This window comes from Sarcophilus harrisii, chromosome 4 (assembly GCF_902635505.1).
Source record: "Sarcophilus harrisii chromosome 4, mSarHar1.11, whole genome shotgun sequence".
NCBI classification, from domain to species: domain Eukaryota; kingdom Metazoa; phylum Chordata; class Mammalia; order Dasyuromorphia; family Dasyuridae; genus Sarcophilus; species Sarcophilus harrisii.
The window spans coordinates 362,262,035-362,288,936 of NC_045429.1; the positions used below are offsets into that span (position 1 = coordinate 362,262,035).

At 35.8% G+C, this 26,902-nt stretch overlaps 1 protein-coding gene and 1 pseudogene across 1 annotated transcript; both read right to left on the reverse strand.

The window, feature by feature from the left end:
- Window positions 1-1,117: 1,117 nt before the first annotated feature.
- On the reverse strand, window positions 1,118-2,059 carry LOC100917092 (olfactory receptor 10J4-like). The gene has a single exon (XM_003770699.3). The coding sequence runs from the start codon at window positions 2,057-2,059 to the stop codon at window positions 1,118-1,120; it is 942 nt and encodes a 313-aa protein (XP_003770747.1).
- Window positions 2,060-14,105: 12,046 nt separating this feature from the next.
- Window positions 14,106-26,343, reverse strand: LOC116423637 (annotated as a pseudogene).
- Window positions 26,344-26,902: the final 559 nt, after the last annotated feature.

Below are 26,902 nucleotides of genomic sequence, written 5' to 3' on the forward strand. Positions count from 1 at the left end.
CTTCTAATTCTTAGCGCAGAGTTTGACATGTAGTCATTATTAAGTAAATGCTTATTAACTGACATCCTGGAATCTAAATAATGCCCTGATTGATCTGAATTCCCTTCTCTCCTGTATACATCCCTAAAGCATTTCTGAGATGCATCACTTAAAAAGAAAGAGAAGGGTCTGTAGAGTATAATGGATTTTTTTCCCTTCAACCACTCTTGGAGGACCTGCAATTTTGTTCTTTCCAAAAAGTGTGGGAGTGAGAATGGCTAACATTATGAGAATTTATATAATCAGTTTGATGAAGAATGTCTCAATGGAGAAACCTAAATGAGGGCCTCCCTTTAGTTATTAATGCTCACTTTTATTGTCACCACTTATGTATTTAAAGAGACTTGGGGAGAACTTAATTTTTAAACACTGGAACCATAGCCCAGCTCACAAAATTGCATTTATTCAGATATAGATATCTGTAGATATAGATATATACATATAAATAGGTTCTAATGAATATGTATGCATATGACTATATAAAAATATACATTTTATATAATATGATTTGAGGAAACTTCATTTTCAAATCATATACAAATTGTCAAATTACAAACAGCTAATATGGTTATAGAGTACAGTTTTGTGTAGCTTAGGAGTTGTGTCAGAGGAATTTATTTATTTCTGAACTGTTGCAGTCTTGCTTTGCCATAGGAATTTTTCTCTTTACTTCTCATCGGCTCCCTTCTTTATAGTAACTGAATTTTAGAACTTTTATTTGATCAACCTCTCTCTCTAATCTTCAGATTTTTACTTCAGGACTGAAATATCTCCAAGCAATCTGTCTTCAGGAACACTAGCAGTTTCTTCAACCACCTTCATATCTTCTCCATATTTGAGTTTGTGGGGAAAAATCACTGCCTCCTGTCTTAAGAAAACCTACCCAGCAACTCCTCACTCATCTAAAGACATAACATTCTGCCCAGGAAGAAAACATTAACTGGGTATCCCCACCTCAAATGGTTACGACTATCTACTTTGCAACCTGTAAACAGATTTTGAAAAATGAAATATTCTTGTTTGTTGGATGTTGGGAGGATGAGACTCTGAGTAAATGGCCTTTTATGGCTTAGGTCGCTTAAGGGGACAGGGATTTCTTGCCTAGAGCTCGGCGCAGAGCATCCTTGACTTCTTTGTTCCTCAGACTGTATACAACAGGGTTCAGCAAGGGAGTAATGACAGTATAGGTCACTGAAATAAGTCTGTCTTGCTCAAGAGAGCTGTGGGATTTGGGTTTGAGGTAAATAATGGAAGCACAGCCATAGTGGATGATGACTACAGTGAGGTGAGAGGCACAGGTGGCAAAGGCCTTTTTCCTGCCTTCAGCTGAAGCAATCTTGAGAATAGTGGAGATAATGAGGACATAGGAAATGAAGACTAATCCCATAGGCAATACAAGGACACACACACTGACAATAAAATTAATGATCTCATTGACAGCGGTATCAACACAGGCGAGTTTTAGGAGAGGCCGGACATCACAGAAAAAGTGGGAGATGACACTCGCACCACAGAATGGGAGGCCAAACACAGATGTCACTTGAATTATGGCCATTCCAAGGCCAATCCCCCATGATCCACCTACCAGTTGAATACAAGCACTCTTCCCCATGATGACTGAATACCGTAAAGGATTGCAGATGGCCACATAACGATCGTAGCCCATGGCTGTAAGCAAGAAACAATTATTGATGCCGAAGGTAAGATAGAAGAAGAGCTGAGTGGCACATTCTGGGATGGTAATGGGCTGGTGCGGACTTAGAAGGCCAGCCAGCATGCGAGGAATGATGGCCAATGTATAGCATGTCTCAGAGATAGACAGTGCACTCAAGAAGAAATACATGGGTATGTGGAGATGACGATCAAGGCGGATGATGGTCACAATGATGCCATTGCCAGTCAATGTCAAAAAGTACAGACTCAGAAAAACTACAAAGAGAATGAGCCGGTGCTGCCACCTGAAGCTAGAGAACCCCTCGAAGGTGAAATCACTTACAGCTGTGGAATTTGGCCTTAGCATTGGGGACAAGATTGTCAATCTGAAAGAGACAAGGAGAAGGAAAGATTTAGCACCAAACTGTGAAGTAGAAAATGCTAAGGAATTGGTGTGTAATGCTGAGTCTCCATTGTGGGTCCCACCCCTCTTGAAATTAATTAACTTTGTTAATTTGTTTGAAGAACACTTCTTGATTGAATCAATCTACCAGAACTGACTACATATAGGGTCTGTACAACTTTATGAATCAATTAAAGCCATCATGTGAAAAAGTTGGTCACAAGTACAAGAATGAAGGAGTTATCTCAGAACTCGGAGGATCAGAAATTGAAAAAGTTCAATCAAAATTAATCAGCAACCCAGAGGCAACAAATGAAGGAATAGAGAAAAGATAGAGTTGATCTACATTAGAGGAGGGTCACCTGAAAAGGGCCAATAGCCTTACAAGCATCCAAGAAGAGAAGGCATCTGCTGATGTCAGTAGCGTACCAATCAAGTCAAGGACGGAAGGAGGTCCAGAGAAAATTATTGCTCTTTTCCCACCTTTCCTTCATGTTGCTTCTTTATCTACAAATATTATAATTTGTTGTTCTGTTATAGAAATATTTTTAGTAATTTGAATTTTGTCTCAACCACAAAGCGGCCTAGAGATTATTAGAGATGGATATAAATGTAAATCAAGGCAGAGAGCTCAATGTCTGCCTAAGTGTTAGAAATTAACTTAACTTAGGTCTCATAAAAATTGTGATTGAATTCATTTCTTCATGTAAAATAAACTACATAAAACCACAAAAGAAGGAATTACATGTACATTAGGGACTATTAAATTTCTCATAAGCTTAAAATGAGATAATTCTAGTAACAAAGTTTTAATAAATGAATATTATAGTAGTGTATGAGCATTCGAACTGGAAATCAATCCAGTCATAAGGCTTTACTCAAGAGAGAAGAAATTTGTTCTTGGGAAAGAAATTCAAAGGATAGCTGAGAAGTTATTGTATTCTTGGGAAGAATGTGGGGGCAGAGCCAGGAGGTGGGGGACATGAGGTGAAGAATGTAAGAGGAAATACAGAAACAAGTTCCATCTGGAGGAATATCTTGTTTTACTGGTATAACAGTTATCTGGGAGAACAGTTTGATTGTCTCTTTAGGTAAAGATCAATATTTGTAGGATTTAAGCTCTATTTACAACTAAAGAATGTGTGTGTGTGTGCGCGCGCGCGCACATTATGAAGTTCAGCCTTTCCTTATAGTACTGGTCTCCTGAAACAATGAGTTGTTCTACTAGGATAGTATTGCATTATATCTTTAACTAAGAAGTTAAATGACTTGACCAAAGTCATACATTTAGTAAATGGCAGAACCAGGATTCCAGCCCAGATCATCTGAAACCAAATCAGAGAAATTAACATTTCTTCATAGAAGTCCTCTATTTATTCTTTTGTTACAATTGCTTTTGGAAAGATAAGCTTTGAATTGTGGTGCCTAAAAGTGTCCTTTATCCTTATGATCTGAATTTAGAAAGGGATTAGCTTGGGGGTATTTCTCTTCCTCTTTATGATACCTGATCTTCCTATTGAATTTCCCTAGGCTCTGGGACTGTTCAAAGTTTGAGAAGCTGAACAGGGCAAATTTGCTGATGGAAAAAATGAGTTTGGGGATTTAGAGGCAGAAATTTCCTCAGGAAAGCAAATGATTTGCCTAGAGTCATATAGCTGGTAAGCATCAAGACATAATTTGAACTCTGATCTTCAAGAATTCAAACCCAGCCATCTATCTACTCTATTACTTAATTGTCCCTCATGTCCCAGAATCTCTATTTTTCTCCATGGGATGGGGTTTTTCTCCTATCCAAAGGCACTTTTCAGGCTATTCAGGCTACGCTTGATTTGTAGTATTTGTCCCTGGTAGAAATATTCCCTATTATGACTGGTGAGAATACAAACAGTAAAGAAGGATTGTCAACTTTCAGGATAAAACATTTCTCTGCTTGGCTCCTCACACAGATTGTCTTCCGTGCAGACTTCAAAAAGAGTGGGATCCAGACAGCAGTTAAAGCACACATTGCTTGATTACTCTCTTTGTATGGTGTACAATCTTCCTGAATTCCTGATGTTTTCCCCCCTATACTCAAGAAACTTAGGTAAAGGGGGCCCATGTCCTGATCTCTCATTAACTATCCCTGTTCCTGTCTTGACATAGAACCTAGACCAAGGGAAAGAAGAGAGAAAAATAAGAAGTTTCTTCTTTTACTCTCTGCTCAAAGGTAAAAACAATGTGTCTTCCGTAATGAGAAGAGGGCTAGTTAGGCTCGGTCAGTCCCACAACAATCAGACATTTCTTTTTACACCATACTTTGAGTCCCTCTATCCCAATAGATATTTTGGAACCTAGGCTTGTCCCTCCTTTTATATTTAAATATATAAATTGTCTATATTTTCCTTTTTTTCCAGATCCAGTCAATTTAAATCAAGCCTGGGGAAGTGTGTACTGGGGCTGATTTATCAAAAAAGCTATTTAAAAGTTTCACCTGTATCTGTTTTGAGGTGGGATTAAGTGACACCTTTTTTGAGGGATTTGTGTTGTGGTTAATTTTTTGTATATTTATTGTTTTCAAAAATCACTGTCATTTCTTGTTTCCAGATTTTTCTGGAAAGAACCCTGTGATCATTTCCTCCATCTGCCCATCTAGTCACTATTTTTAGTCTTAAGTCATCTCCACTTCCCAAGAGAAAAAATATTTTCATATATATATATATATATATATATATATATATATATATCACTGAGAAAAAAGGAAGATTGACATCTAATAAGGCATGCTTTGACTCTCAAAATATGTCTTTATGAGAAAAAAGTCTCTGAATAAGTACCAATCTCAGAAATACAACTAAAACCTCTGAAAGGCCTTTTTATTACAGACTCTTGCCTCATCAGAACACTGGCCCTTTACCCCACAGAGAAAATGGCAATTGCTATCACAAAATGCCATTCACTCAAGAAAGGAACAGGACAGAGAGAGAAAGAGAGAATTTCTCTCTTTATTATTTCTCTGCCAATTAGTATCCTGTAAAAGAGATATAAAGACAGAAACACCAAGAAAATTACTTTTTGAGAAACATAGGTAATTCACTAATGTTCATGCTAATTTCCAGAATGAAATAAACTAACAATCCAAGTAAGCCAGACTTGGTTCTTAAATAGTGACTTTTTATAAATTCTTCCTTGTTCTTAAATCCTTGGTTATTATGTTCTCAAACAAGCTCAGCTGTCAAATTTTTCCTAATGTATTTTCCTAATGCATTCCTTAGCAAGGGGTGATGATTGAACCAATAATTGACCTTAGCCATGATGCCAATTGCTTTTCTAGTAACAATACTAAAAGAAGCATGGTGAAATTCAGTTAAATTGTAGAGGGTGGGTAACACAGATAAGATAAGAAAAATAGAAAGTGCATTATATTTGGAGTCAGAAGCTCTGGGTTTGAGTCTAGCTTTGACATTTCCTATATGTGTGAATATGAGTTTAATATTCTGAGTTTTAATCTTTTTGTATGTTGGGGAAATAACTCATATTATGTACTTCCCATATTAAGAAATTTAAGTTGCTATCAACAGATTTGAATTCTTATTTCATTTTATAAGAATTTAAGAAATGCTACTGGGCTTGGACTATGATATTTCAAAGGGCAAAAGAGCTAGGATTCCAATGATAACAACAATATTGCACAATGATCAACTGTGAATGACTTCTCTATTCTCAGCAATATAATCATCTAAGACAATTCTGAAGGACTTATGATGAAGAAATACTACTATCTCCAGAGGAAAAACGTATGGAGTCTGAATGTTGATTGAAGCATACTTTTTTTTTTTTACTGTTTTGTTTTCCTTTTTTGTCTGTTTTCTCTTTCACATGACTAATATGAAATATATATTTTGCATGACTGCACATATGTGCATCATCAAATTGCTTACCTTTTCGATGAGGAGGGAGAGGTTGGGAAGTGAGGAAGGGAGCTAATTTGAAACTCAAAACTTTTAAAACATTATCAATTGTTTGTAATTGGGAAAAAATTTTAAATTAAAAAGAAAAAAAGAAATGCTACCTTGCACTAATATCCATTTATGGCAAACACAAAAAAAACTAAAATGGAAAACACATTTCTATAGATTGTTAGATTCTCAGTTTAAGTCTTTCCCCTCCCTACTCTCAGATTAGGCAATTCCCAACAAATCCCAATATCAAGTGATTTTCTTGTTCCCTTTCTTTCCCTGTGAATATGCCTTCAAAGAAAAGACGTTCTTATTCTTTCTCACTAAAATTTCTAAATATTACTTACTAAATTACTAAATGTAATTACTTATTAAATATTACTTATAATGTCACTACACATGTATAATATGAAGAGAAGAGGTCAACTGGGAAAAATTATTTGTATCAAATATCTCTAGTAAGGGTTTCACATGCAAGATATATAGACAACTAAGAGAAGTAAATTGTATGAGGAAAAACTATTCTCTAGTAAATAAATGGTTAAAATATATGAATAACAGTTGTCTAAAAATTATAAATTATTAGCAACAATATGGTAGAGTGCTTCAAATGGCTAAAATAGAAATATAAATCAAAATAATGCTGAAGTTTTACCACTTATTATTCAAATTAGTAAGGACAGCGAGGGAATTTTCAGTGTTAAAAAGATAGACATACCTAAACATTGTTTGTGGAACTGTAAATTAGGACAACAATTTTGGAAAACAATTTGGAATTATATAAATAAAGTAAATGAAAATCTCTTTGGCTTAATAATCCTATCCCAAAGAGACTATTGACAAAGAAGAAAAGTTTCATATTCACAACAATACTTATAGCAGCATTTTTTTCACATGTGATAGCAAAGACTTAAGGCAGTTGGGTGGCTGAGTAATAAATACTATGCATTGTCCACTATAGTAGATAGAAACTGGAATTGTACAGGAAGATATGAGTTCAATTACTCCTTCAGATATTAGCTTTGAGACTCTGAACAAGTCATCTCCTCTCAGTTTCAATTTCTTCATATTTAAATGAGAATGTGCTATATATTACAATAATGTAAAGGAAAAGATGAATAATAAGAATATATTCACAAGTGAATGCTGTAAAAGTATAAAGACCAAGCTTGATCCTAAAGTAGAGTTTTGAAAAACATCCCTTCCTCCCCACATTCTTTGAAAAGGGGGTGTCCACAGATGTGGAATATCATATACAAAATCAAATTTTTCCTATGTTAGTTTTACTGATTGTTTTTTTTTCTTCCTTCCTCTTTCTTTTTTCAAGTATTTGTGATGAGCAATTATTCCATGATATAATGGGAGAAAGGTAGAAACAGGTAAATCTGGTAAATGTAAAAATAAAGATCTCAGTAAAAATCTATTTTGAAGAATATTTCTTCTGCAGATAATATTCACATATCTATATTGTGTAAATGTAGAAGCTGTTTGGCATAATGGATATAGTTCGAGACCTGGAGTTAGAAAGATGCATGTTTTAGTTCTGCTTCTTCTAACAATTTTCACCTGGTGTCCTGCTGTGTAATACTGAGTCTCTTAAGTAATTGGTCCATAGGTCATAGTTATACAGTCCATCAATGAGGTCAAACCTCAGGTCTTTCTAGCTTGGTAGAAACTTCCAAAGTTTACACTTACTTGTTCTCCTGTGACATATTTTTCAAGGTCTCTGGTCACTTCCTCATGATGAAAAGGCATCAGAATATCATAGCACATGAGAAAAGAATGGCAAAGTAGGATCGTTCTATCTCAATACGTCAAAAGGAGTAAGAGTGGATTCTTCCAAATCATGAAGGCCATGATCAGGGTGAATGGAGCTAGTTCTTTAAATACGTAGTGACAGAACTAAATTTTTTTTCTCTGTCTCTCTTTTTTTCTCACTTCTCTCCCTCTCTTTCTTACAAAGGCACATAAATATAAATATCCCCCTTTATCTTAGAGTTTGAGAGTGGTTTACTGAAGAACAGATCTGCTTTAAAATATAAATATAAAGAAGGTAAAAGATAAATTCATATAAATTCATGGATAACAAATCTATTTCAGGTTATTAAGAAAGCTAGTCTCTTCTTAGGTGTATTCTAACTTCTGGAGATTAATGTCATGAAGGACATAATATTACCTATCACACCTCAGAGATAAACTATTGGGTTTGTGGAGTAGATAGTTTGCTTTTTTGCTGTGGTTTCAAGTGCATTAGAGATATGGGTCTAACCCCTTTCATTTCTGGATAGGGATTTTTTTCTTTGATATTCTTAGATTATGAGCTCATGAACTTATAATTGATTATAGTTTGAGTTACTTTCCCTTTATACTTGTCACCATGCCCATACCAACTCCTAAACCCTGAGCTCTAATTCCTAATCTTCCCTTAAGATTGAGCTCAACTGTACTAAGAAACATTATAGCATCATGACAAGTACTGAATTTGGAGTGGGAAGAAGCTTGGGTTTAAAATTCTTCCTTCACTGGCATTGTGAACTAGGGAAGCCTGCCTCTTTGAACCTTTGAACCTCAAAGAACCTCTTTGAACTAGTGAAGTGAGGTTCTTCACTAGTAAAATTAGGAATAACAACAATTGTAATAATAACTATAGTAGCCACCTCATAGGATTATTGTAAGAGTTTAACAAGATTGAATATATAAAGTACCATAAATACCCCAGATATTATTTGTATGTTATCTCTTTTAAGAAGTCTTCTTTGAGCATGTTGTGTTTACCCATATCAACTGCCATTGCTTTTAACTCAACAATTCTACCCTTTAAGTATTCTATAATTTATCAGACATGGAAATGAAGGGTCTCCCTTTTTATAGTTACATTGGTCATTTGCCAAAACTTTGTAATATGAATATTTATAATAAAAATAAGTATTTACAATAATAAATAAAACATTTGGAGGTACTATTTTACTCTTTAAGTTTCTTTAGAACTTTTGAATGGTCTTTACAATTGAGTATATAGAACTTAGTCACAGTAATTTATTAAATTTTGGCTGTTAGTTCTAAAACATCATCATCATCATCATCATCAATACTGCCATCATCACAATTGCTTATTTTTACATAATGCTTAACAGTCTGACCACAACACCCATCTGCTCAACAGTTTTCAGTAGCTCTCCATTTTTGGTAGAATGTATTATAAACATCTTTCTCTAATTTAAGGTCTTCTATACTTTGGCCTCTTTACCATTCTAACTTGATTTTATACTAATTCCTTTCATAAACTTGATATTACAGTAAAACTGGAATACAAACTATTCTATGAATCCCATACTCACTTTTCTACCTTGTTGCTCCCTATATGTGGGCTGCACCTTCCCTTCATCTCCAGCTCCGTTGTCTTTCCTTGGGGGCAAGACTTAAACTCCATTTTTTTCTGATTCCAAATTGTCTGCATGGGCTTTGGCAGTAAACACATTTTATATTGGATGCTTACTCATTCCTTGAGAATTTTAGGTCCTTTGAGGTCTAGTCAGAGAGCTAGAAAGTATTTTCTGAAAAAGCCTATATGTTCCTATCTTTATGACTATATCTGCATTGCTTCCTCTCTTGAAATAACCTCCCCATTCCAACTGTCTTCAAGAATTATGGATTAAGAAATGTGAAGTTGTTTGTGTTTTTTCTCTCTCCTCAGCATTCCTTATAGTATGCTCATTAATATATATGTTGTATTCCTCCCAGTAGTCTTTCTTGACAATAAGGACCATTTTATCTTTGTCTTTATTTCCTTAGGCACAGTTCCTGCAGTTCCCTATGCCAGCAGATGCATAATAAATATTTATTCAAATGAATGAAATTAACATTTTTTCCCACTTAGCCATCTCAGTAATTCAGTGGGGTAGATAAGTAACTATTATTAAATATTGAGACATTTGTGTGAAGAAATTGAAAATCAGGAAGGAGAAGGAACTTGCCCCTACAAAATGACAAAGCAAGAACTCAAAACCAGATTTTGTTCATTATAATCCTGTCCTCTTCCCACAATTGCCCCTTTGATCTAATTGTCTGACAGTTTCCCTTCCTCAGTCACTTACCACTTTGAGCAGAAATGTTGCTCATCCAAGTTGCAAAAAGTAAAAAAGCTGACTGGAAAGGTTGGAGATTAGAGATTTTTTTCTCTTATGCTATCACTACAGATACAATTCCAGAATGTGATAATAGTAAAGAAGGAATATCAAAATCCAACAAGAATCTGACATATTCTTTGACCATTCTAACTAGCTAGGGTTGAGAGCAAAATCTCATGAAGTCCTTCATAGTTCTCTCGTGGAGAAGACAAACTTTTAAGATTTGAGACTCAGAATTAAATTAGTTTCTTTTGGTCCAGGATTCTTGAGTCCCTCTCCCAGAAACCTTGCTGCCTATCCCTGAGGAGTCTACATCAAGATGTAAACAATAGGGCACTGAGGGACCTTGTTACAAATGGGCTTTATTTATCCAATTCTCAAAGTTAATGATCTGGGACCTTGGGATTATCTCTGATTCCAGACTGGAACCAGGGAATAGGAATCTGGAATATTCTCAAGGCTGTGATTTCATGACTGTCTGTTTGCTCTGTGTGTCTCAGAACATGTGAGCGCACAGAGATTTAGCTCCCAAATATGGGCGAGGCACTAAGATCTTTTTGATTTATAAGAAGCACACAGAAGTATAATCTACAATTAGTCAATCAATAAGTATTTAAGTGACTACTTCATTTCATACATAAGGACCTTAAAATCAGTATTCAATTCTTTCCTCAATGTACTTTCCTCTGGGTAGAATTAGCATACCTTCCCTTTAGCCATTCCTGTTTTATCATTCTCCCTGACCCTTCTCAGAATAAGTGGCAACACAGCTTCCTGCCCCAAATACATAAGGAATTAATTGTTGTACTTAGAGTTAAGAATCCAGATAGCCAAAAGAAATAAAACATATACTTTTTTTCACTAGGAGAGACATTTTTTTAAAAAATTATGTTGGAAAATGGTCAACCTCACAAAGATTCTGCTGGTATGTTAGAAATAGGCCAGAGATTTATCAGTTTGAGGGGGGGAAATATTGGAGATAGAACTTTTTAAAGTAAAAGATGAGTCACTGAGAATCAAGAGTCTCTCATTTAAGCCATTAAATGCAGGATCAGTGGTTGAAAAAGAAGAATTTGAGGAGAAAAATTGAAGACATGGTCAGGGCAGAGGTGGGGAGAGAGTTGCAGTAAAAAGCCAGAGTTCTGGTTGTTTGAATCAGTCAGCTGATAGAAGTCTTTAGTTGACAGACTGGTACAAGAGTGTTGACAAAACTGTCCACGAGCTTCAGTGACAGCTATTATCTTATTTGAGACTCCCTGTTCCCCTTCATCACTCACTACCTAGAGATATAGAAGAGATGCAATTTCACTACCTAGAGATATAGAAGAGATGCAATCTCTAAGTGCTTGTTGCTCTCTGCTGCCATCTCTGGTTTGATGTGGGGAAGCGAGAGTTTTAGAATTGCTTTGGGAGGAAGCTATGTTGATGTGAGCTGCATTCTTGTCACAGCATTTTGAGAAGTCAGCAATTGAGAGGAAACAAAACAGTGCAGTGGATAGCGTCCCTGGTCATACAATCAGGAAGATGTGAGTTTGGATCAATTCTCAAACAATTACTGTGTGACCTCAGTTAGTTTCTCAATCTCTGCCTTATCTTCCCCAAGCATTAAAAAGGGGATCATAATAGAATTTACCTTATGGTATTGCTGTGAATCTTAAATCAAATAGTATTTGTAAAGCATTTTGTATATGATGCGTGGTATATATGATTGTTCACTTGTTTCCTTGGTGGATCAGGCTTTATGGTCTAGGAATAGCCAGTGTGATGATCTTTGATGTTGGTTAATATTTTATTAAGGAAAACTATTATTACCATTAAGATCTAACAAACACTTTCTAAAGTTTGGGAGTTTTAAAAAGATAATTGTATCATTTGAGCAAAATTTATGGATAATGTTAAGGATAAGAATTTTGTAACAGCTATGTTTGAGTAGAGAAAAGAGAAACATTTTAAGAGCTAAAGAGTAGAAATGAACAAAAGCCCAATAGTGAACAGGGAAGCAGTTTCATGTGATACAGATATTCCTGAAAGAATCAATACCTGAAGGCCAGAGTTGTGAGCTACCCAAAGCATATTAATATACTTCTCTTACATGTTATATACTATTTCCTTATTAGTGTATGCCCACTTTTCACCATAGTTATTGAGCTCATTGGTAGAAGAGTGGAATCCAGGCTTATATGGAAATTATGATGTATTTTATTATTTATGAATTTCCTTTAATCTATTAAATAATACTATTTCATCTTATTACAAATAAATGCTTATATATGATATAAGTGTTATTATATAATTGCAAAAATGTAAAATGCATTGAATTGGGGCTCAAGAACAAGACTAATGAGTAGAAGAAGTATATTTCTTCTTAACAAAATTATCACTGAAAGCCTGAGGAAGTTGAATGTAACTGTGAAGTGGTGATGTACCTCAGGGAATTTAGATCTACTAGCATGAGCGCAAGTTGGCATGATCAAGCCAAATCCAGAATAAAAATGGAATAGTATTGAAATACCTGGGTGAGAAGTATGAGTCCATACTCTGTGGATTGTGACCAAATTCCACCTATGAACTCATGTGTAAAGTGTTGCATTATGGGAGTGTTTGACAAAGCGCCAAGAACACATTTTCCCCATTTCCTGAGACATGAAAAGGTGGCTTCCAAATAGTGTCTCACTAGGATTAAGTCATCCAGGTAACTAGAAGGTTTTTTTTGTTGCTTTTTTTTAATGAGACGTCAAGAAGGACAGCACTTCCCAACTCATCATAACAGTTAAAAGAGCTTCCACTCCCTATGTGGGGATTAGACTCAACTGCACAGGCTTGTATTAGGTTCTCTTGCTACACAGCTCCCTACTGTTTGCTTCTTGTTTTGCATCAAACTTATCCTAAAAAAATTTAAAGCAATAGCAAAGATGGGGGTTGATTTCTTTACCTTCTCAGACAATAGAATAAGAAGGGGGGATCCTTGAACAGCGACAGAAATGGGCTATTCCAAAGGATATATTGGATTGGAGAGAGACTATCAGAAAGGGGTGAGAGAAGAAAATAATCATTCACAGATGCCAACTCTGTGCCAGACCGTATTAAATCCTTTACAGTATCATTATATTTGATTTTTCACACTATAGGGTAAATGTTGATATTATCTCCATTTTAGAGAGGAGGCAACTGAAGCAGTCTGCCTTTTCTAGAATCACACAGCTACAAAGTCCTAAGAGCAAATTTGAACTCAGGTCTCCAGATCTTTTGCTCTAGCCACTGTGCCACCTAGTTGCCTCTGTGGTTGAAGAATGATATAAAGAAAGTATGTATTCATCATATCCTCCATGTTCCTCACTCTTTGGACGGGATGCTATGTTTTGTCATTAGAAAGTAAGCTGTTCTAAGGCAGAGACTGTTTTACTTTTGTCTAAAAATTTTTAAGAGCTAGGATACTACATTACCCATGGTAGATGTTTAATAAGTGCTTGGTGATTTCAAGTGAATGAAATTTATACTTAAATGTGCAAAGCAACTGTTTAATTAAAAGTACCAATAAAGATAAAATGTAACATGGGTATTTATCAGCCTTACAAAGACTGTTCTCTATTCCCTCCAAAAATGTTTCAATATTAGTCTCGTAGTTGATTATAGTAAAAACTTAAGATGCTGAAATCTATCAATACACATAAGAATTCTTTTATGTTCATCATTGTTTTGGTATGGGCATAAATGACTCTGTTATACCTAATTTGTGTTGTACATTTTGTATCTATTTTACTAACTTTCTTTGAGTAAATCAAACCTAAGACTAGAATTTGAAGTAGAAATGTCTCAGGACTATCCAAGTTTGAATTTTAATGAGTTGGCAATTTATGAGAATGAGGAGCCAATAGAAATCAATCTTGCCCAAAGCTAAACCCAGGCAAACCTCAATGGCTCAATAAAGAATGGCAGTAAAATGGATCACTATTCCTGTGGTTTCAGCTTAATCATGGCTTTAAGCTCTATATTACATTGTGTTGACTGATCATGGACTATCCCTGATTCCACACATTGAAAATGATAAACAAGGGGTACACTTTATATTTCAAATCATATCAAATGAGGTTCCCAGTAAACCTGATAATAGAGTGATCCAATTTTTTTTGAAAAATGCATTACTTGGGGAAGTGAAATCCCCCCTTTTCTTTCCCAGTTCACATGGATACTAGTGCCTTCCCTTCTGAAATTACATTCCAAAGACTCTTTAGATTTTGTATATATGACTATTTGCCTTTTCCCCCTCACTAGAATGTGAGTTGCTTATATAAAGCCAATTATTTTCCCTTTCTTTGCATCCCCAGACCTCAGCACAATGTTCAACACATAGTAAACTCTTATAAATGCTTGTTGACTGACAGACTTTGAATAAAGACTGTCTTAAACTAAAGTTCTGTTCTCTTCTGTGCACATTCCCAGAGCATTCAGGAGATGGGATCATTTAAAAAGAAGAAGTAAGATCCCCAGAGGGCAATGTATTTTTCCCCTCAGGGATTTACAGGGAGCACTTATTTTTTTTTCAGAAAGAGTAGGAGTTACCAGAAGTCCAAAAAAAAAAAAAAAGACTGCATGGCATCATGGGAGTTTTTCTGTTCTCCTTGTTAAAAGATATGTGACAAAATGTTAAAAAAAAATAATCTGAGGGCTTCATATAGTTATTGAACTCACTTTTGTTGTTGTTACTCATATGTAAAAGAGAGAGGAAGAGACTCTCATTTTTAACATAATCCTGTTTCTAATGTAACTCCAACACTCTTCCTTCAAATCATGCAATGATACCATACTCAGAAAGCTGCTTAAAGCACAAGAAACTACTTTATTAGATACCAAATGTTCCAGTTACAAACTACATACAAGTTTTCAAATTACAAGTAATCAATGTAGTTTCAGAGTCCAGCCTTGTCATTAGGAGACAAATGTGACTTAGAAATTTGCTTGGTTCTGAATTATTTCAATCTGCTTCCTATACACTATCAATCTGGCTTCTTCCTTATAATTTAATTCTCCTCAACACGTGAGACTTTCATAGAAGAAATTAAAAAGGCTCTCACAAGAGAACTAGAAGAAAAATGGGAAAAGGAAAGGGAAGCTTGTCAAGAGAGTCTGGATAAGTCATCCCATTCATTTAAAGATAGAGTGGATAAAGAAATCAAATCCTTGAAAAACAGAATTAGTGAACTGGAAAAAGAAAATAGCTCTCTAAAAAATAAAATTGATGAAATGGAAAAAAAATCCATAGAACAAAACAACTCACTTAAAAACTCAACTGGACAGTTAGAAAAAGATATTTTAAAAAGTGAATGAAGAAAATACTTCATTAAAAATCAGAATCGAACAAATGGAATTGAATGACTCGATAAGACACCAAGAATCAGTCAAGAAAAACCAAAAAAAATTAAATAATGGAAAAAATGTCAAATACCTTCTTGGAAAAACAACAGACCTGGAAAATAGATTACATCAAATTAAAAAACCTTTGTACAAACAAAACTAATGCAAACAAGATTAGAAGGGAAGCAACAAGCTTCTGATAAAGGCCTCATTTCTAAAATATATAGAGAATTGACTCTAATTTATAGGAAATCAAACCATTCTCCAATTGATAAATGGTCAAAGGATATGAGCAAACAATTTTCAGATGAAGAAATTGAAACTATTTCCACTCATATGAAAGTGTTCCAAATCACTACTGATCAGAGAAATGCAAATTAAGACAACTCTGAGATACCACTACACACCTGTCAGATTGGCTAAAATGACAGGAAAAAATAGTAATGAATGTTGGAGGGGATGTGGGAAAAATGGGACTCTGATGCATTGTTGGTGGATTCTTAGATGCATCTTTGACTTCCTTGTTTCTTAGAGTATACACAACAGGATTCAGCAATGAAGTAAGGATAGTGTGGGCTGCTGAAATAAATCTGATTTGCTCAAGAGAGCTATGGAACTTAAGTCTGAGATGAATGATAGAAGCACAGCCATAATGGATGATGATCATAGTAAGGTGGGAGCCACATGTAGCAAAGGTAGTACCTTCCACCTCCCTTCAGATGAGATGATCTTAAGTATGGTAGAGATATTGAAGATATAAGAAGTGAAGAGCAAACATATGGGCAATATAGGAACACACTAATGATAAAAATAATGATCTCATTGATAGTCATGTTGGCACAGAGGATACCTGAATAATGGCCATTCCAAAGCCAATTCCCCATGATCCACTTGCCAATTGAATGCACTCATTTTTTCCCATGATGACTGTATACCTCCAAAGCTTGCAGATAGCCATGTATCTATTATAATCCATGAGCAAGAAGCAGTTGTTGATATAGCAATAGGATGGTGTAATCTGAAGAGGTCAAACAATGTACAGCAAATTATGGTCAAAGTATAACATGTCTCAGAGATTGACAACATACTCAGGAAGAAATGCCAGGTATGTGGAGGTGGCAATTAAGACAGAGGATGGTAATGATTACACCATTGCCAATCAGAATCGACAAATACAGGTCTGAAAAGACCACAAAAAGAATGAGTCATTTGAAGCTGGAGAACCCCTCAAAAGTGAATTTGTTTATAGCTGTGAAATTTGGTCTTGGTATTGAAGGAAATCCTGACAAACTGAAAGATATAAAAAGAGGTAAAGTTAACCAGGGTGAAGATATATCTAGTGAAACTATGTTTGTCTGTATGATCATTTTATGTCTTTTGGATTGACTTACTTTCTAATGTCTCCTATATCTTCTCTTACCCTTTGGAGCCTAATTTATAACTTTGCTTTGTGACACAGCTTTCATTTGCTCCAGAAATTTACTTATTATCTCCCTTTCCCCTTCCTTTAGTTTCACTGGATTATGTACTGATAAACTACCATCCTCAGTCAAGAGCCAGAAGCTCTAAGATGACCTCAAATTTGGGACACTGGGAGGCCTTAGAGATAAGATCCATAGTGGCCCAGATGTTCAAAGGGGACATGTCCTCAAATTGAAGACAAGGAGAAACAGTCACTTCCCTACGAATAGCCCAGTCTCATAAAGATAGCCTGTGAAAGACAGAGTTTCTGAATAACTAATAATAATAATTTCATTAATTAAACTAGCTAATATAAATAAGTTGATACTGCTACTGCTGCACTGATTGCCTTTGGAACTACAACTGGTACTGGAAAGTATCAATGCATCACTAATAAAGTCTCCTGTAATAAATGGTTTTGTAATGTAATAATAATGTAATGTAAGATAATAAATGTAATAAATGATGCAGAATACAAATGAACCAGAGGGGTGGGCAACAAGTCAGGCCAGGGCCATATGTACCTTCCTTTGGTCCATTAACTACTGACAAGAGCTATGACTAAATGTCCTGACCACTGACCTCCATGGACAGAGGACAGGCAGGCTCACTGCTACCTCCCATCTTTCCTGGAGAGAGTCACACTCAAATCGCTGAGCCATGTACTCCAGACATAGGGACTCTTTTAGCAAGAGTCTCACTGACTCATGAACTATTGTTCAAAACAGGGATTATTCAACCAGATAGCTGCACCAGTAACACAGGACTTGAAAGCAAAAACTGAGGAGGGGAGGAGATGGTCTCAGTCTTATGTATCAAAAATAAGGAATTCTCCTTTCCTCTTTGGACCTATGAATACTGACTAAGGATGTGACTAGGATTTCTGGCTGTCTGGTAGCAGGACTTCTCATCCTCACCAAGACTGGGAGCCTGAACTATATGCCTCAGTAATAAGGAAATTTTCCTTCTTGTGATGAAGACAAGGCCATTGCTCTCCAAGAAATGAAAGTGACTACAACTGTAATACTGAAACTAGCAAAAGATCATAAAATAGAAAGTCTAGGGAATTATTAAAATTGTACTGGAGAAGGTGTGAGAATTATAGCTCTAACAAGTGCCCAGTGACAGGGATTTTACATCAGGGAGAAAAAAAACTGCTCCAGGGCAAAAATATCCAAAATACTTATTATACAAGTTATTATAGTCTTATCAAGAATAAAGAAGAGAAAAAAAGGATAAGGAAGAGGAAGAGTCTGTGTGGTTGGGGTGCCTGAGAGTGAAGGCTTAAAGTTGTGACAGAACAGCCAGATTATTTGGGGAAACAGCTTGATTGTCTCCCTGGACTACTCAGGAAAAATCCAAAGTTGGTAGGATCTAAACTCTCAGTTCTTTAATTCTTAAATGGGAAGGTGGCTCCAAGTATTCATCCCTTCAGACATCAGGTAGTTATGCAGATTTTTTTTTTGCTCAGGCAATTGGGATTAGGTGGTTTGCCCAGGGATCACACAGCTAGGGGATAGTAAATGTCTGCATTTGATTTGAAGTCAGGTCCTCCTGACTCTAGGGCCAGTGCTCTATCCACTGCACCACCTAGCTGCTCCTACTTTGCAGATTTCTATCAGTCTGTGGAGAGGGTAAAGCCCAGAGGTCAGAGGCAGGCTGACATCTATCCCCTATCCCCTGTGCATTGCTTAAGAACACAGGAAGTTCTCTTGGTGAGGGGAAGGGGAGGTAATATATATGTTGTAACTTCCTAGAATATTTTAGCCTACAAATCTAAGGAAACTTTTTGCTCTTAAATGTTGCCTGTTCTTTCTTCTCAGCCTTACAGAGTGCCAGGGGTTTGGGCAAGAGGCTCAAGAAACCCAAAGATGATTATGTCCTAAAATTAGATGGTTGGACTGAGTGATACCCTTAAATACATTGAGTCAGAATTGATATTTTCAAGAGTGACTATAATGAATGATAAATAGGGATATATCATGTTGCATTGGAAGGCAAGTTAGATTTGAACTCAGTACATCAAAGCTTGGATTCTAACTCTACCATTTATTGTATAAATTTGGCTTTAAATGCCTAAATTCTCTGAACATTAATTATTTCACTTAAGGGGGAAAGGCCCTAATGAAAGGATATGGGGACATTTTCTCTCATAAGGGCACTTCTGGTAGCTTGGAAATGCTTTCCTAATTTAAATTATTCTCTGATTCTCTTAGCACCTATTCTGGAAAAGGCAGATTAAGGAGTAATTCAGGCAGGACAAGACATAAGAAGGAACCATGGCTTCCTCAAAGGTCTCTATTATTCCTATCCCTAAGTCTTTTTATTCCTTTGAAGTTTTTCTCTCTCAAAGTGAATATATTTCCTCAGGATTATTGGGAAAGAAGGATGTTTAGATTCAGGGGGTGTCTGAAAAGAGCTTGGAATCTCTTCATTCCTTCCATAAACTGTAGTTTTTTTAAGAGTCAAGAGCACTGGGGTAGCTAGTTGGTGTAGTGGCTAGAGCATCTGGAAGTCAGAAGGACCTGAGTTCAAATATGACCTCAGACACTTAATGCTTCCTAACTGTGTGGCCCTGGGCAAGTCACTTAATCCCAAATTGTCTCAACAAGAAAAAAAAAGGCATAACTGGCATAACTAATTTCATTTTCTATATTCCTTATTAATAGCCTGATTGATAGGAGAGCTAACTTTGAATTTCTGCTCTGCTCTACTTATATTTTCTTCTCTCTCAAGTGAAGGAATTATTCTCTAAGGTTTCTTTGAGTACTCACTTTTTGAGTGTATAAGATTTAAGATCTATTTGATTCTACCTCAGATTAGCCTGAATTTTAGAAAGAGTTAAACAAGATTTTCCCTTCACCAAGCAAGGTAGGCAATTTTCCACAATGTGAGGCAATATGTTTCTGCTTCTTGGGCTTCACACAGTTCTCACTTCTTTCTGAAATAGTACAGAAGTGCAAGTCCTTGGGTCATTCTGAAATGGTATAGAAGTGCAGGTCCATCAGAGAAAAATATAGTGCCCTTCATACTTTTTCCCTTTGATTGATCCTCTCTCTTCTCTTTTTGGGGACTGCCCAGAGGAGAAGGAGAAGGGGACTCTGTCAAAAGAGCAAACCCCTCTGTTTCTTTTTTTATATTTTTAAATTTTTTTTGGTGAGTCAATTGGGGTTAAGTGACTTGCCAAGGAATTAAGTGTTTGAGACCACATTTGAACTCAGGTCCTCCTGACTTCAGAGCCAGTGATCCAGCCACTGTGCCATCTATTTGTTCCCCATTCTTTTTCTACAAAGACTCACCTATTTCTGATGTTTTACAATTTTGATATACTTTAAACTAATTAGTTTCCCAGCCATCTTGTCATAGTCATTTGCCTTTCTGGGGCTTCAGACTTTTCCTCCATAAAATGAAGAATTAAATGATCACACAGGTATCTTCCATCTTTAATGTGATACTCTGAAGGTTTACATAGGATTTGGCTTCAAGATCTCTTTCAGCCTTATTCATAAAGCTATTTATTTGCTATAAAATTTACCAATCTTTTTTTTTTCTTTCTTTCAGTGTGTATACTCAGCACTTAGCACAGCATCTGATGTACAGTAAGTGCTTATTTGTGATTGTTGACTGACAGACTGATAATCTTCCCACAATTCCCATTACTTAGGCTATTTATTTGCCAAGTGTAAAGAAACAACTAATTCTTTTGAAAATAAGACCCAAAACTTGGCTCTTCTCAACAATGGGATGATTCAAGGCAATTCCAATAGGCTTGGGTTGGAAATGTTATCCACATTCAGAGAGAGAAAACTATGGAGACTAAATGTGGATCAAAGCATAGTATTTTCAACCTTGTTTGTTTGTTTGTTTTTCTTTCTCATGGTTTTTTCCCCTTTTGGTCTGATTTTTCTTGTACAACATAATAAATATGGAAATATTTTTTAAAGGATAACACCTATTTAATATATATAAGATCACTTGCTTTTTTGGGAAAGGGGGAAGTTAAGGGAGAGAGGGAGACAAATTTGGAACATACAATTTTACAAAAATGAATGTCAAAAACTATCTTTACAGATATTTGGAAAAATAAAATACAAATAAAAAAATCAAAAAGGAAAAAGAAAATATTTTCATTTTTCTTCCTTGTGCAGAAAGATAATTGTATAAATATGTATGTCTATATTCAATTTACATACTTTAACATATATTGGATTATTTGTCTCTAGACAAATAAGGGAGAAGAGCAGTTTTATAAGAGTCAATGTTGAAAAATTATCCTTGCATATGTTTTGAAAACAAAAAACTTCAATAAAAAAAAAGAAAAAAGAAAATCAGGTTTAAAGTAAATTTGAAAATAGAAGGCTTCTAACTTCCTCAACTTTTTTTATATCCTAGAGTTCCTCTCTCCTCACAGGTTAAGATTTTCTTTCTTACTGAATTCAGACATTTGTTAATGCTCTTGCCCTGACGGCCTGGTTTGTGGTGCTTGCCTTCGGTGAAAATATTCCCAGTTGTGACTTTGCAAAAGTACAGACAATAAAAGATTGTTGACTGCCTTAGGTGAGAAAGTTCTCTGGGTGGCTGATCTTCTCACACTGTACAGATCTCTGGGGTAGGATCCAGAGAGCAGCTAGGAGGATATGTTACTTGAGAAGATTTTGGATGATTCTCAATCCTGCTATAAACTCTGAGTGGCCTATTTTCTATTGTTGAGGCAACTCCAGTGAAACTCCAGAAAACATGTATTGACTTAATTGTCTCCCCTTTCTTAAAATGGAGCCTAAGCCAAGACGAAAGAGAAATGAAAAGAATAATATTTTTTTCTTCCATCCCCCATGTGAAAACAATGTGCCTTATCTAATCAGAAGGGGGTTATTCAGTCCTATAATGGTCAAGGATTTCCTATCATATTTTATGGCTCTGCAATAGTGGGTATGTTAGGAAAATAGAATTGACCTCTTTTTTTATATGCAGAGATATAAATTGTCTATATCTTCCCTTTCTCTAGACTAGTCAGTGGAAATCCTTCCTGGCAAAGTGTAGAGTGGAGATTATCATCAACAGAACTATTTAAATGCTTAATATGAATGTGCGTGTTCTGGGATGGGGCTAAGACATAACTTATTTGGGGGTAGGGGGATTCTTTGTTGTAGTTGATGCTGTTTCTTTGTTGTTTTCAAAACCATGTTCACCTTTTCTTCTCAAATGTTTATGAAAAAAGTCAATATAATCTTTTTACCTATTTGACAATCCAGACTATTTACGACTTTAACTTATCTCCATTTTCTAAGCAAAAAAATGGTATTCACATACCTGTCTGTAAAAAAAAAAAAAAAAAAGGGGGGGGGAGACCAACATCTAACAAGGCAGAGTGTTACATCTGAACTCTTGAAACATCCCCTTAGATGACAGGAAAGAGTCTCAGAATGAGCAGTCTTAGAAATCTATTCAAAAACCTCTTAAAGGCCTTTCCGTCATAAGAAAAATACCAAGTGCTGTCACAAGACACCAGACATTCAAGTAGGGAACAGACTGGAGAGAGACAAATTCTTTTCTTGCTACTTATCTACTAGTTATCACCCTAAAAAAGATACATAAAGAATATGTCAGGGAAATTCCTCCTTGAGAAAGACAGATAATGAAGCAGTGTTCCTTCCTAAGCCATAAAGCCTCACTGGGTCTTGAGTTATTCAAAAAATCCAAATCATCTGAAAACATAAGTCAGTCAGACAAATTAAATGTCCTGATTACTTGCTTAAAAAAATAAAAACCTTCAACTTTCTCCTCAAATTTCTGGCTTAATATTATTGTATGCTGTCTCCTGGCTTCCACTGATTTCCCCAACATTTGGAATGACCAGACTAGTTGTAAATGCTAGCCATGTTGTTGCTTGCTTTTCTACTAACAATACTAGAAGAAAGTGTTATTGGTCAGTCATATCTGACTCTTTGTGACCCCATGATGTCCATGCAGTTTGCTTGGCAAAGATATTGGAGTGATTTGCCATTCCCTTCTTCAGTGGATTAAAGCAAACAGTGGTTAAGGTATTTGCCCAGGGTCCCACAGCTGGTGTCTGAGGTTGAATTTAAACTCATCTTTCTGGCTACAGGCTATAGTATACAGACTGTACAGACTATAGAATTTTTAGAGTTCTATTCACAGAGTTAGGCAGAAATTTTTTTGTAGAGTTAGTAATACTTATATTGCCTACCTCTTGTATAAGGAAATGTAAGTTGCTATTAATATAAGGATTGGCATCTTAATTGATTTTATGAAAAACATAAGAACTGCAACTCCAAGCTAAACTCGTGGTACATCTAATCCAGATGGGGAAGGGCCTCTGTAAAATCTATAAAATATCATTTTTATTCTTATAGCATCTGTTATTCTTAGACTCCCCTTTATCAGTTTTCCTCCACATTCCTAAACCATAGCAACCCCAGTTCCTATATTCTAATGCCCAACTTGTTCTTTCATTGTCCCTTGTTCCTTTCTTAAAAACTCCTCTAAAAAGAATCTAATAATTTTCTCACTAAGATGTTTGACCAAAAAATTACTCATAATAATACCCCTCCTATTCACATTTTAACAGTATATAGTTGTAGCTACCAGACAAATTGTGGTTACTTGCCAAAAGGGATACTATTCTAGGCTTAGAATCAGGAAGACTTTAAACTGAAATTTTGCCTCTGGTATTTACTAGCTAAGGTGTTCTGAGAAAGTCACTTCCTATCTATGTGCCTTATGTATAATTGATGTCATATTGCATTCCTTCTCAAATGGGTAAGGAGGGATGGAGAGAGAAATAAGAATTTCGGATTCAAATTTTTAAATTTAATATTATAAATATATAAATAAAATATCTATCTGCCTTAGGATATTCTCTAAGACAAATTCATCAATAGTTCATGATCTGTTTTGGTGAATTCAGGAAATTCACATGCCATGGTAAATTGCTTAACTGTTTTGAACCTTGGTTTACTCAGCTATAAAACAGGGATGATAATACTTTTATCACCTATATCACTAGTCTATGATGGGGCTCTAAGGAGATAAAGTATATAAAGTATGATATAAACATCAGCTATCCTTTACATGCCATTTCCTCCATAAGGCCTTTCATGATCATATTGCTATTACTCTTGCTTCTAATTCAGTGAATCTACCCTTTAGACATTTCACACTTTACCAAGCATGGAAGAGAAACTCTCCCATCTATCTGCATTTCCTCAGAATTACTTTTCTTTATTGAAGAAAGTAACTGGTAATTTGTCTGCAATACATATTTTGCACATGCATGCATACAAACACACATTTGTGTATGTATACAAGGGATTCAGAGTTTTGATGTTCTGTTTTTTTAAACTTTTTAAATGGTATTTGTTTCCTGAATGAGTGGGTGTGATTTATGTGTATTTATTTGTCCTGCATGTTGAGGATGTGGTGCTAGTTTTCTTTGTGTTAATTTCTAGGCCAAATTTTCAGTAGCAGAGAATTGATCCATTATATCAACCTCATAATCTATGTATACATTCCTGGAAAGTATATTGACAAGGTAAGTGAATATCAAATTTCTCCATTTGCTGTATCTGATGGTTCCACATATGGATAGAATATGGATCAATTCTCAGTGCCTTACATATAGTGGATTCTTAATAAGTATTTACTGACACAAACTGAATCAGCAACATGTTATTTCACTGATCTTCAGAATGGCTCTGAGGCGGATAATAAAATATCATTATCTTTATTTTACAGATGAGTGAAGTATAACTTAGGAAGGTTCAGGAGTTTTTCCCTAGCCATGTAACTAGCAGATGGCAAAGCTAATACACAAAGCTGGGTTTAATTCATTAAATCTTGTATTCTTTCCACTATACTACCTGTAGTATACTGTTTAATAACTTCCTTTCCCCAATATCACTTATTTCTTTGGGCAGGTATGAAGCTAAGCCAGGCAGCAGAGAATGAGAAATGGTTCAATGGAACAGACTCAGGAGAAAATAGAAACAACTACATATACAGATAAGGCACTACAAGGAATGCTGGTGTGTGTGTGTGTGTGTGTGTGTGTGTGTGTGTGTGTGTGTGTCTGTTAAAGAGAGAGACAGAGACAGAGAGAGAATGAGAGACAGAAAGCGAAAGAGAGACAGAGTCAGACATAGAAAAATATACAGAGATAGAGAGGCAGAGAAACAGATGGACAGCCACACAGAGATACACAAAGAGAGACAGAGAGAGAAAGAGAGACAGACATTGAAAAAGAGACAGAGATAGAGAGGCAGAGAAACAGATCAACAGCTACACAGAGATACGTAGAGAGACAGAGAAACACAGAGAGAGAGAGACAGACATAGAAATAGAGACAGAGACAGAGAGGCAGAGAAACAGAAACAGATGGACAGCCACATAGAGATACACAAAGAGAGACAGAGTCAAAAAGACACACACAAAAATATAGAGACATAGAGGCAGAGACAGACACAGATAATGAAAAAGATCACTAACAACTAAATGGGATAGTTTAACAGAGTTAAATGGTATCTGAATTGATCTTTGAATGAAGGCAAATATTCTAAGAAGCAGAGCTAGGGAAAGTATGCAATGTAGGAATAGGGAATGGCTAGTGTACATGAATGAATGAAGGTAGAAAATGGGGTACTGAATTTAAGAAGCAAGTCTGGTTTAGCTAGAGCATACAATTTGGGAAGAGAAGTACTACAAAATAAAGTTTGGAAAATAAAGATGGAACTCAGACTATGGAATGCTTATGTGCTAGGTTAAGGAGTTTATATTTCATCCTATAGGGAAGCCACTAAAAGCTTTTAAGCAAAGGAAGGGCATGTTTAAACTGTTAAGTGTTAGGTAAATGTTGACCATTATGACAATGATGATGATGGTGATATATTAAATTTAGCAATATGAATATAAATAAATCACTAGGACAAATAAATATTTGTAGTCCTTCATGTTTGAAGAGAAACAAAATGACATCACTACGTTGGGGTCAAGGTATGGCATAACCAGGTATGACTAATCAGGCTAATATGAGATTGGAACGCTTTACCTTTGGTCTGACACAAAGAATGTAGATATCTCCAAATTATCATATCTCACATTTCTTTCTCTTTTTTGTCCTGAGGCAACTGGGTTTAAGTGACTTGGCCAGGATCACACAGCCAGGAAGTGTTAAGTGTTTGAGGCCAGATTTGAACTCAGATCCTCCTGACCTCAGGGCCGGTGCTGCATCCACTGAGCCACCTAGCTGCCCTTACATTTCTTTTGAACTATATAATTCTTTTTTTTTTTTTGCTCATAAATCAGTATTTTCTTTGGGGTATACCATGCTGGGTGGTCCTTTGCCAGTAACTCTCATGTCTCGATTCCAAATGTGTTCAGAGAGATTTTTAAAAGCATCCTTGTATTGTTCCTTCTGACTTGAATGTGAGCATTTGCCTCATGTGAGTTAGCCTTAAAATAGTCTTTTAGGCAAACATACATTTGGCATTTAAATAACATAGCCCAATAGACTTATGCTCTCTTCAGTAGAGTGTGAATGCTTGGCATTTCAGCTTGAGAAAGGATCTCAGTATCCATGGCCTTTTCTTGTCAGATGATCTTCAGAATGTTCCCAAGACCAATTCAAATGGAAGCTATTCAGTATTACGGTATGGCACTGGAAGATTGTTTGGGTTTCACAGGTATACATCAATGAGGGTCAGCACAACACCTCTGTAGATCTACAATTTGACGGACAGAAAAAACCAAGAGAATACCTCTTCTCTTCCACACTTTCCTTCAGAGCCTCCCAAATACTGAGCTAGCTCTGGCAATGATGTCCTGACTGTCTGCTATGTGGGTTGAAAGATGGAGTAGGGAGAAAGTCGGGCCAAGTGCAAAGGTCTCCTGACCACACGTGGCACCCAGAAGTAGAA